Source organism: Siphateles boraxobius, unplaced genomic scaffold (genome assembly GCF_051911475.1).
Source record: "Siphateles boraxobius isolate OS27281-9 unplaced genomic scaffold, OSU_SipBor_1 33, whole genome shotgun sequence".
Lineage (NCBI taxonomy): Eukaryota > Metazoa > Chordata > Actinopteri > Cypriniformes > Leuciscidae > Siphateles > Siphateles boraxobius.
The window spans coordinates 9,739,234-9,751,893 of NW_027508953.1; the positions used below are offsets into that span (position 1 = coordinate 9,739,234).

Below are 12,660 nucleotides of genomic sequence, written 5' to 3' on the forward strand. Positions count from 1 at the left end.
AAGTTTAAGTACTAAAACTGAAATAAAAATGTAAAAGTTTTATAGAAATATTTTTTTAAAAAGACAAAGCAAATAAAATTACTGAAAATTAAAATGAAGACTAAATATGTATATATATAAAACTAAAATATTAATAAATACTATAATAGAAGATAGATAAAATAACTAAAATAACACAGACTTCAACACCTGTCAGCAAAAATTAACAAAAACAGGTGATCATAAAACAATAAGGTTTCACTATAAGGAAATCGGAAAATAAAACACTGTAAAATGTAGCTTATCCGCAATCACTCACAGAATAAAATCAGCAATCAGTCCTTTATGAGCAAACAAATAAGTGTTGTGACTCAAGGTATACAATTTACTTATTATGTGTCATTATCACAAACAAATGCTATTACAGAAGAATCTGCACTGGGATGGGAAATCCACTCATTGATAAGACAAGAAGTTAATTTGGCCCTCTGAATACACAATATTATCAATACCATTTATAAGAAATTTATTTGATACATTAACAGTGATATTTAAGTAACTGCATTATTAGTCTCAAAGGGGAAATGCTTTAAAAAACAAAAAAAAAGACAAAAATTTAATGTAGCAGCGAATTTATGTGGTACCAGTATCCTGAAGGATAGAATATTGAGATCATGTTAAAAGTGGATGTTGTATGATACTGGGAAGAAAAGCAGAGGAAGAACCATCATAATCTGTTCATTTGGACACTGTTAGTGACAAAACGTTGTGAACGTCTTTGCTTTTTCATGTAAATTACAAAACAGACCACTAAAGAAAAGCTTTTTTTTTTGTTTTGTTAATAACACTACATACATTTTTTATAAGACCACCATTGATTATAATTTAACCATTTTGTGAAAAAGAAACATAACTCCAACCCCCTATCAAAGCAATTCCTGGTTACTGTACAATTGTTTTTTTGTTTTTTTTAAATGATTATCTAACTCCCTATCAAGCATTAGTCTTGCAACAGTAAATGGAAAAGACGAATACATTGCAACACCCTATTTACAGTAAATTATTTATATATATTTATATCACTCTGGCTGTTCTTGCAAGAGATAATATCAAGACCAAAAATTAGTGCAAGGCATGGAGTAAGAAACACCTGGGTGAGTTAGAACCAGAAGAGTGTGAGTGTGTGTGTGAGTGGTGCATGTTTGTGAAGGGGAATTCACTTATCTTGTATGTAGACAGGTTTTTAGCTTTTTTTTAACTAAATGAATATCACATCCTTGTGTAAGCCTTTCATGCTGAGTGAAAGCGCAGCCAGATATTCACTCAGTTACAGGACGGTGCCAAAAATGCCGTAAAAAAAGTGAAGGCTTGCTAACTGGTGAGAGAATAACAGAGATCTTGGCTGTGTGTGTGTGTGTGTGTGTGTGTGTGTGTGTGTGTGTGTGGTTAAGAAGGAGGTGGGCTTGGTGGCACAGCCTCAGGAAGTGGGCATTCTGCCACTGAACAGAGCCGCTGGGTCATCCAGAATCAGAGCGAGAGAGAAAAAGCAGGGAAACGAGACGGGGTGGAGCAAAGGGGCCGGGCCATTTGTCGTCCCCTCTCACCATGTGTGCCGTTGGATAAGGTTAAAACTTTGATTACCTTTTTCAGGCTTTGTAGTGATACATGCATCCATTTTTCTGAAAAGTACATTTTTATAAAACAAAATCATAAAAAAAAAGAATGAAAACAGATTTGAGAAAAAGAAACGACGAAGAAGACGAGTTCTGAATTATGACAGAGCAGGTGAACCCTTGCAGAGGCCCCACCCCTTTTTGTCCTGGTCAGGCAAATGGCATTTTTTTTCTTTCTTTCTGATGAATATTTGTGACGGCATATATTACAGTTTGGAGACAAGGCATGAATACAGTAAGAAGCCTGGGTCTTTACAGAAAAACAACAAAACAAAACACCGCGGATACATGGGCGGGGCAGAGCTTTTGTTACAGCGTAAGAGAGTTGTGGAAATGGGAAAGCGGAGGCATTAGTTAGTCAAAACCAAGTTGGAGGGCGGGACCTTGCGTTAGTTGTTGCGGTAACAGAGTTTTGTGGGGTTTTTTTGCGTTAGTTGCTGCAGCAGGGGGCCTTGGTGGGTTGGGCTGTCTCTGTGAGGTCCACGCCCCTACTTCGCCCACTGTTGGCTCCGGCAGCTTGGGGCTCGCTCTTAGGCAACTTTTTTGCTAAAGAGAGACAAAACAAGAAATGAACACTAGAAAACTAAAATACAACAATATAATATAATCAATCATCAAATATGTAGTGTTTATTTACAGAAATAAAAGATGGACCAATAGAATTCACAATACAATTGTGTATATTCACAATTCAGCATGGCTTTGAGAGCCTTATTAATATTAATTATTAGTGTTTCCCACAGAATGACAGTGTAACTGTGGCGCGCGGGGGTGGGGGGGGTTGCGATCGATGCTGCGCACGTGCATCAATATTGACTATTAGCTATATACAGCGTGCTAACCTCGAAAATCCAGCTGTATTGTAAGAATAACTTAGCTCTCCTTTTTAGGTAGGCTCCTTGCATGCTGGCTAATAACTTTTTTTAAAGCTGGGTCTCCAACATTGACAGCGCTGTGTTGGACAGATTTGTGCAGCGGTGTTCCATGAGGGAGAGAGAGCGCGAGAGGTACGGGTGAGTGAGAGAGAGAGAGAGAGAGGGACGAGCGAGAGGTAGTGCTGCGCAAATGCGCTACTGCGCTCTGCATTCAAATACGGTTTTAAATAGGCTTAGTAAAAAAATAAAAAATTTAAATACAATTTGGGCTGGGCGGTATATCGAGTTTGTACAATATATCGATATTTTTTTCCCCCCACGATATGGAATGAGGCAATACCGTTTATATCGATACAGTAGTTTGATACGAGCACATCTGAAAAATAGTGGAGTACGCAGTGTGAGCTCCTGCAGTGAAAGAACAGTGTAATTTGTCCTAAACATGACAGAAGCTTATTAAGCGCTTCAAAATAACTGGTAAGATAGTTAACAAGTTTAAAGCAGCTTGCCCTGTCAGATGCTCGGACAGATAGCCTACTGTTAGTGACTGAAAGATAAATACTGGCGCTGTTTAATGCGTTTGAGACGTGGTGCTTTCCTCAGTGCTTAACTTACATTTCACAGGTATATTCTCCATCTGTAAATGTTCAAACAAATCAAACATGTCCATTTCACTGTCAGGAGAGGACGAGCTTCTGCAAATGAATCTCCGCTAAAATTCAAGCTTCCGTGAATGAGCGCGCCAAACAGACGAGCACAATAGAACAGTAGCGCAATAATTCTGACTAAAATACATATTACTAAAATATTTGTTGTTGGAGACAATAAATGTGCCATGTGTGGAATTTTAAACCTACAAGTATATTTTTATTTAAGTGACCATTATAATGGGGTAATCAAATGCAGGCTAATATAATTAGTTTGTGCTTTTGTTTTTATTTTCATTTTTAGTTTAGCCTTTAGTCATTTATAAAAACAAAAGCATTATTTTTGTTTTTAGTTTGTAATGTTACAAAGTTAGAATGTAATGTGATTTTAACCACCTTCTTGCACATAATATATTGCATAGCCTACATTACATTCCCTATTTGTTTCCATATCCTTCAATATCATTGTTTGGATATCACTGAGCAGGATGTGAAATAGTTTTTTTTTTTAAATAAATACATTTTCTTTATCCAAATAGAAAAAAGTAGAAAGTACCGAGATATATATCGTATATCGCCATTTAACCAAAAAATACCGAGATGTGATTTTTTGGCCATATCGACCAGCCCTAAATACAATCGAAAATCAATGTGGCGGTCAGAATTCAATAAATGAACGTACGGGAAACCCTGATTATACATAATAATAATGATAATAACTGTAATAGAGGAATAATAACTTGCATTATACTTTTATTTGTATCAAAAATAGTCTCACATGATCACAGAAACGATTCTAATTTGCTGATTTGGTATTCATTTCTTATTAATATCAATGTTGAAAACAGATATGCTGCTTAATATTTTTGTGGGAAACTGTGATGCATTTTTTTAGGACTCTTGATGAATAGAAAGTTTTGAAACAGAAAACTTCTGTAATGTTATAAATGTAATGTCATTTTTTATCAATTTAATGACACCTTATTAATTAATTAATCAAATATATATTCAATATTAAAAGTTCTTGGCACCAAAGCATCAAAAAGAATACTATGTTGCATTTACAAGATCTTATAAATACTCTAAATCATCACTAATTTTCAATCAATCTGAATGGATTCAATCAGATTCTGAAAGTTCTGTTTATATGAACCCTAAATTTTGCAATCAGATCATTTTTTCAATGTCATTTGCTGAAGTTCTGTTTGGAATGCAAAAATGTATGTAAACATCAGAAATCTTATTTATATAATGGCTGTGGTAAACAGACGCATCACGGCACCGCACATGAACGCAAGGTATTTTTGAATCCGGTTGATAAGATAGATGCTATTTTTTTTAGTATTGATTGGATTGTTTCAGGTCTACACCAACTCAAAAATAAAATCAAAATTTTATTTGGATTGAGCTCGCCGGATCTATTGAGTTGTTTACAGGAAGCCTTTTCAATTCGAATGAGCCATCAGTCCGATTACAAAACAAATTATGTGAGTGCATGTAAATTTAGCAACTGTTATATTTTACAATGAGGTAAAACCTTACCAATGGCCATGAAGATCTCATTCACATTCATGGAAGTCTTTGCTGATGTCTCCATGAACAACAAACTGTTGTCATCTGCGTAAGTTTGAGCATCCTAGAGAAATAAAACAGCTTGGGTGAGGGAGACAGCTTTGGTCAGATATAAAAACTCTCTCTGGTTGGTCTCACTGTGAAGCCAAGCATACCTGGAAGTCCACAGCTCTCTTGTTGGCAAGGTCAGCTTTGTTCCCAGACAGTGCAATGACAATGTTTGGGCTGGCCTGCCTCTGAAGCTCCTTAACCCAGTTCTTTGCTCTTGCAAACGACTCCTTCATTGGCGCAAAAACAGAAACACAGAAGAGACAAGGAAATATGACAAAGTTGGTCTTAAAACAACTATTCATTCATGAAGAGAACAACAAATCGACTCACCTCATTGGTGATGTCATAAACTACAATGGCAGCTTGGGCACCTCTGTAGTACATAGGGGCCAAACTGTGGTAGCGCTCTTGTCCGGCTGTGTCCCAAATCTCAAACTTTACTGTTGTGTCATCCAAGCACACCGTCTGCGTAAGGAAGGCCGCTAGAAGCAAAAGTCAAAAGTTGTTGAGAACATGTGCAAGCAGGTACACGCAAATTTAGACACAAAATCACCTACCTCCTATTGTGCTTTCCTGAAACTCGTGAAACTGCCCCTTGACGAAGCGCAGTACGAGGCTGGACTTTCCCACAGCTGACTCCCCTAGCAAGACCAGTTTAAACTGGCAGATCTTATTGCCCGCGTTGGACCCGTTGGGGCGTGTTGCTCCTCCCCTATTGGCCATGACAGTCGTCATTCACCCAGTCTCCTTTAGGCGGTCACACACACTCCGAGAGCTGTCCCAGTACTGGCTGCACAGGGTAACATGTAACCAAAAAAACAGAAATGAAAAAGAGCACTTTCATGTTGACTGCAGACAAAGATCTTTTCTTTCTTCTCTTTTTTTTCTCTATTCAGAGCTCTCTAACGGGAATCGCTTATCTTGGCTTTAGTGATGGCAACTAGTAACTCAAATGCTATTTTTGGTTTTGAGATGGGAATTTAAAAAAATCTATTTCCTTTCCTAACTTACAGCTGAATTAATGACACTGTGACAACTAATTACAATGATCTCAAACCAGTGACTAAAGATGCTATGTACTCAATTACTCTGTTTTGCTATAAGATACATTAATTATATATACCAAAATATTTTGGGTTTCCAGACTTCTAACCAATTTCTTTGACTTATAATATTTGAAATATATATTTTTAAATTAATTAGGTTCAGACTAATTTGTGGAACAGTTGATACATTCTAAAAGAAAAAAACTAAATTATTCACACACAAACTGAGTATCGCAATGCCTCAAAACAAAAAAACATTAAATATTTTAAAGCATTTATTTTTATATATCTATACGATAATGCATCATCGTTACCACAAAAATTTTAAGCTGCACAACTGTTTTCAACATTGATAATAGAAATGTTTCTTGAGCATTAAATCAGCATATTAGAATGATTCTAAAAGGATCATGTGACACTGAAGACTGCAGTAATGATGCTGAAAATTCAGCTTTACCATCCCAGGAATGAATTTTATTTTAAAATATATTTTGATCAAATACTGGCAGCCTTGGTGAGCATAAGAGGCTTCTTTCCAACTCGTTACACGCACCAAGATTTTCATGACTTTTAAAATTCAATAATATTTCCATGACTGAGGGATCTCCAAATATTGCTACAGATTGTAATCATGCATTAAAAACACAGAAAACAATTGTTTTATTGACCATAAATTAACATTGCTGAAATCCTTGCAGAAATAAATGTCTGTAGCCATGGTAACCCATTCTAGCACAGAATGTCCTGAGTAAGCAGTCAAAACAAGCATTCCCATTTAGCCCGAAAAAACAGCCTGAAGCAGCAATTCAACAGCAATTCAAACATGTCACTTACCAATGAAGTATCTCAGCCTTCAGAATGACTACACTTACCTGGGATAGATACAATACCATGTAGACAGCCACCAACTCAAATGACCGTAATAAAACTCAAGGAATATCAGACATTTACTGTGTCAGTGACCTCAAGCCAGGGAAAACACTTTTCCTGTCAAAATTGCACCGTTACTGCTGTTATGAAATAGGAGAACATAAAAACAGACCCCTGATGCTCGTGTGGCTGCTGTGACATTGCATCATCGTGAGCTGATCTTTCTATAAGAGAAACCAAGATCTTATTTGACGCTCACATCAAATCAACAACAGGAACTCTGCATCTATCTGCATAACAGGATATAATTCAACTCCTTGAGAAGAAAGCCTGGTGGTGTCAAACCATGCCAAAACTGCTGTATTCACCCATTTGGTTTGCATAACAGCTGATATAAGAACAAAATTTGTCTTTTTACACTTTTCCTAGAGTGCAATGGCACAGCTCATATATAATATTCAAAAGCGAAACAAAAAAAGCACAGCTTATGAAACAAGTCATGACATTGCAAAAGTCAGATCACCTGTGTGAGGTTTTAGTCAAGTGCTGCTGGTCAGATTGTGGTCCGTTTTAATGACAGGCCTAACAAAAACAAACCTGTGATTTGGGTGTTGAAAGTTGACACACAGTCATCGTGTACATGATTCATATACCCAAAATAAACCTGTACTTTCAACATCACACTACTTCAATATACCCAACCTAAACAATCCCCCTATTTTTCAACACACCCCTGCGCCTCAAGCCAAGGAACAAGCTGTCTTGTTACTCGCAAAGACAGCCCACATCACGTCAGATGCCAAGTCTAATAAACCATAGTGATCGGCCATATACCTATGGAAATAAGATAATTACAAAATTATAAGCTGCTGATGAGCAACTTCACTTTCACGCCAGCATTCCCACCCTGTGTTGCACTCAAACTGCATTCCGACATAAGACTCAGCTAAACATACCACGACAGGATGGATATATATTCACGCTTTTAAAAAACAAGATCATGTATAATATACACATGTGGCTAAAGAGATCAGATTTGATGACTTGTGTAGGCAGAATTAGGGCAAGGGGCCTGTAACCTTTTTGACGATATCTAGCAAGCTAAAGTGGCTAACGTTAACTAGCTTGAGGGATACGCCAAACCAGAAAACGGTACATGCAACGGAGGTATTCGGTTTCTTTTTACCTGAAAGTCAGCCGACAGGTTGCTTGAACTGCTTTCCGGCGAAGGGGTGCTAAAATTTTTGAGAGGTTTCCCTTATTATTGGGGTCGGTTAGTGGGAATTTTACCAACCCCGATCAAGTCTCCTCCTTTCTTTTCTCTCGCAACTTCCCCTTTAGAACCAAAACACAAACAAGCATTTCCGCCCCTCATGCCACGTCAGATGATCCTTCCGCCCTGCAATGATTGTACTTCCACCTAATAAAACGTCCTCTGTCAAATTGCATCTGGCTGCAGACTTGCACTTGCACTTACTCTTATGGCCTGTCCAAAACCTATGTCCAAAACCCACACTTGGGGTCTTTGCACTTGACCACTTGTCTACTTATATGACGTATTTCCCATATTTGACTCAAGTGTTCAAGTTGGCAAAGTATTTTTTTCAATACTTTGCTTTTTAAAATAAACCTCTAAATGTCTGTTCAGTTACAGTAGTCGCTATGTAAAATTGTGGTGCTTCTAATTAAGAAATAAAAAACAGCTGCAAATGTTGTACATAGGCCTACATCTTTGCACCAACAAAATGTGCAACAATGTATGTTTTACTACCAAATTATATGTCTTCATTCTAATTAATTTAAAGGGTTAGTTGACCCAAAAATTAAAATTCTGTCAGTAATTACTCACCCTCATGTTGTTCCGACCCTGTAAGACTTTCGTTCATCTTCGGAACACAAATTGAGATATTTTTGATGAAATTTGATGATCAGCTGACTCACTCCATAGGCTGCAAGGTAATTTCATCTGCCAGCCCAGAAAAGTTAGTAAAAACATCGTTAAAATAGTCCAAGTGACTACAGTGGCTCAGCCTTAAGTTCATTAAGCGACTAGAATACTTTTGTGCGCAAAAAAAACAAAAATAACGACTTTATTCAACTATTCATTTTCTTCTGTGTGGGCCTCTGACGTGAGTTCACGAGAGCGCCACGACGCATGCGTGAGAACTGAGAAGATGACGCAGAGGGGTCTCAATATAGTGTTTAAAATGGTTCTAAAGTGTGCATTTCCTGGATGTCCGAATCCTGAGAAGCCAACGAGAAAAAGTTAAGTGCCTTACCAATGCCGCAAAATGAATGGCTTCACACTTTCCCATCAAATGATCGTGAGGGTCATCTTCTCAGTTCTCACGCTCTTCTCGTGAACTCACGTCAGAGGCCCACACAGAAGAAAATTAATAGTTGAATAAAGTCATTATTTTTGTTTGTTTTTTGCGCACAAAAAGTATTGTCGCTTGATAAACTTAAGGTTGAGCAACTGTAGTCACTTGGACTATTTTAACGATGTTTTTACTAACTTTTCTGGACCGGCAGAATGAAATTGCCCTAGAAGCTGAAGGAGTCACACAGCTCTCAGATTTAATCAAAAATATCTTAATTTGTGTTCCGAAGATGAACAAAAGTCTTACGGGGTTGGAACAACATGAGGGTGAAATAACCCTTTAACTTACAATGGAATGTTTTCCTCAACATCTCGCGGTTTCGGGGTACACTAGTTGCCAAACATAACGAAACTTAATCTGGTTTAGTGTGCATTAAAGGGCATATTGCAGTTTTTTTTTATTAATATAACAATGTATGAAATACCATTTGAAAAGTGAATGCAGGAAGACATAAGGGCACAAATTTAGTAGAAAACGTGACCGTTTCCTTGACCATGTTAAAAAAACGCTTTTTGGGCACTGGCTGCACTTTGGCATTTTTAAGACATGTGCCTTGTCCAAATACCCACACTTGCAGTCTTTGCACTTGATCACTTATCTACTTGCATGATGTATTTCCTGTATTTGGCCCAAGTGTTCAACTAGGTGTAAAGACTGCAAGTGTGTGTTGAACTTTTGACACACTTATAGTCTTGCAAAAAATGTGAGTGTTTACAGAGCTTTTATTTATTATATTTTCAATACTTTGCATTTTAAAATAAACCTCTACTTGTCTGTTCAGTAGTTGCTATGTAACTAACAGAAGACACAAATTTAAAATTGTGGTGCTTCTACTTAAGTGATAAAAACAGCTGCAAATGGTGCACAAAATATGCCTACACATACTCATCTTTGCATCAATAAAATTTGCAACACTTATGTTTTTACTACCAAATTATATGTATCTAATTAATTTAAATTACAGTGGACTGTTTTCCTCGACATCTCCCGATTTCAGGGGACATGAGTTCCTGAACATAATGAATGATGGGATACGCTTAGCCTTGGATACCGCTCCTAAGCGGTATTAAATGGCTTCGTTCCAGTCCACTTTGCACTTGCGAACTTCCCTGAGCCCTTGCCGCCATTTTGAAGTGCGTTCCACTTCAAGAAGTGGGCGGGGGGAAGTTTATATGGACAGACCCTCGTTCCCTAGATTTTGACCGAGGGATCGAGTCTACTTGATATGTACATTTCAGGCAGCTCCATATACCAGAATGCAACATGATTGATTGTGACGTCAACACATATTGCGTTTTATTTATCCCACCACAAACAACTCTATGATATATTAATTATTTAAAAAAAATTTAAACAACTCAAACATCTATATACATATAGAATGCTGCATTAAAAAATTTCGTAACGGACAAAAATAATAATAAATCAACCCCATAGTGGATTCTAAGTGATCAAGGGCTTAGCCTATTGCAAAGGTTACGCCAGTAGTGGGCACTCATGCAATGTCAGCAATGATGACGTACGTCCGAGTGAACGAGACGGAGGGAAGTTAGCGAGTGAAGGGCATGACATTAGGCTTGTTTGAGATTAGCAAAATCTGCGCAGAACCGATCACTGGTGATCAGCGCGAGATGCATGCAGGTTAGAAATGTGTCCGAGTGTGGTACGCCTTGCTCTGATGTCATGCGGAAGTATGTCAAAAAACTCTCGCGAGCGCAAGGTAGGCATGTCGCATTCTGCAGTCGACCGCAGTTGCTCTCCACCGACTGCGCCGATCAAAAGCACGATGGGAAACGACTTACTGACGACACAGCTTAAATGTGCTCTAAGCGATATCACACATTTTTTAGGCCAAACATTTTTTTTGTCACATACAACAAACATCTTCTCACTTTCTGCTAGCTGCCTGTCCCCTGAACACACTGTAAAAAACGCGGTCTCTGCAGACACCCCAGGCTCCAAAAACGGCAACAAAAACAAACTGGGCTAACCCGCACCACGAAACATAACAAACTGCTCCAGCCAATAACCGACAAGAAGGATTTGCGGGTGGGGGTTTGTGCGGTTAGTGCGCGGATGAGGAGGAGGGAGGGTCTAGCTAGCCTCCGTTTTGTTTGACAATACTTCGAACGTCAACAAGAAGTGACATCACCCAACATCGCTTAGAGCACCTTTAATGCTGATTGGTTTAACAACCGTGATGTATTGTTCTCTTTTAAAATGTTTGATTTTAAAACTCTGATATAATGTTTTATGTGTATACGTTTTATGTGAATGTTCACAAACTCTCTGACAGTACGATCTCTATGGGTTATTCAATGTAATAAAAAAATAAAATAAAATAAAAATTATATAAAAAAACAAAAAAACACATGTCTGTATTAAAGAAAAAATGATTTGGGTGTCTTGTTCATTATATTTATTTTCATATAAAATCAACATAACTTAAATTACATCCAGTTTATTAGCAACAATGCATGAGCCTGAATCCAGCGATCTCCATCTTTGATCTCGCAGGTGTCAGATCCACTGCGAGAAAAGAGAACTGTCCGACTTGCCTGCCTTTTTTCACTCCTCCTCTCGCATACATTTCAAGTGAGGCAAGGCGCATCTCAAACAAGCCTACTTTCGGTGGCATGATGTCATCAAGCCTGTCCCAAAATACACTCTTGCGTGCCCTCGTGGACTCGAGGCCAGCGCCCCTTAGGTCTGCACTTCCTGACGTCACAGTGTGAACTCGAAGGAGGTCCACAAGGCCGGAGTGTGCCATTTGGGATCCAACCAGAATATGGGTTTATTGTGTGTTAAGGGTACTGCACTTTGGGGGACAGTCTTGCGCACTTACTTCCTGTCGCGTGCATGTGCTCAATTGTGGCCAAGGCCGCAAGTGTGGGTATTTGGACAAGGCAAAACTATGGTCTGGCTGCAGACTTGCACTTGCACTTGCATATGCACTCGCATTCCCTGTCCAAATACCCACACTTACGGTCTTTGCACTTGGCCAATTATCTACTTACGTATTTCCTGTATTTGACCAGGAAGACTGTAAGTGTGGTCCTGTCCCAAATGGTGCACTTCATGTGGACGTTCGGTCTCGTGGACTTAAATTGCGCGTGCTCGCTGAGTCTACGAGTCCGTAGGCCGTCCCATTCATCATTTTACGGCTCTGAAGTGTGCTCAGCAGCGCCCCCTTTTGTACCCTTGAAGCGGTCTTCCGCGAAGCACGCAGGGATGCAGGCTCCACACACTTTAACTATACCTAGGAATCCTTGCAAAAGGCCAATCAAACAACGGATGGGAGGAGATTTTGCTCACGACACGGACATAGGCTAATAATAGCGCGCTGAACAATATGATCCTATTATGATTCATTAAATAAATAGAACCGAATGTCAGGGCTTTACTGAGTCATATGTAAATGTAGTATGGATATTTAAACCTGTAAATTCATCTGAATCTCACACACATTTTCATTATGAGTTAAAATTGTAATCTTAGTTCAAATGGAACATTATGTATTAATATAGAACTGTAAAAGCAGGCTGTGTAGTTGATATGGAGATAAG

At 38.4% G+C, this 12,660-nt stretch overlaps 1 protein-coding gene across 2 annotated transcripts; it reads right to left on the minus strand.

Annotated features, from left to right (window-relative positions):
• Positions 1-341: 341 nt before the first annotated feature.
• Positions 342-8,193, minus strand: rab5aa (RAB5A, member RAS oncogene family, a). Of its 2 annotated transcripts, XM_077195420.1 has the most exons (7): positions 7,900-8,050; positions 6,678-6,715; positions 5,355-5,587; positions 5,128-5,279; positions 4,902-5,024; positions 4,717-4,810; positions 342-2,198 (listed from the first exon to the last, which is right to left on the minus strand). In XM_077195420.1, the coding sequence occupies exons 3-7, from the start codon at positions 5,530-5,532 to the stop codon at positions 2,083-2,085; spliced, it is 663 nt and encodes a 220-aa protein (XP_077051535.1). In that variant the 5' UTR covers positions 5,533-5,587; positions 6,678-6,715; positions 7,900-8,050; the 3' UTR covers positions 342-2,082. The 2 variants fall into 2 exon arrangements, with proteins under 2 accessions (XP_077051535.1, XP_077051534.1); XM_077195419.1 differs by lacking the exon at positions 6,678-6,715 and having other exon boundaries at positions 7,900-8,193.
• Positions 8,194-12,660: the final 4,467 nt, after the last annotated feature.

What these genes read in the sequence shown, in the direction of transcription:
- rab5aa (XM_077195419.1), bottom strand. Translation starts at nt 5,532, where the DNA reads ATGACGACTGTCATGGCCAATAGGGGAGGAGCAACACGCCCCAACGGG. An exon ending in AGAGAGCTGTGGACTTCCAG is followed by an intron (nt 4,811 to 4,901) that starts GTATGCTTGGCT and finishes TTATTTCTCTAG; the next exon opens with GATGCTCAAACTTACGCAGA. An exon ending in TGAGATCTTCATGGCCATTG is followed by an intron (nt 2,199 to 4,716) that starts GTAAGGTTTTAC and finishes GTCTCTCTTTAG; the next exon opens with CAAAAAAGTTGCCTAAGAGC.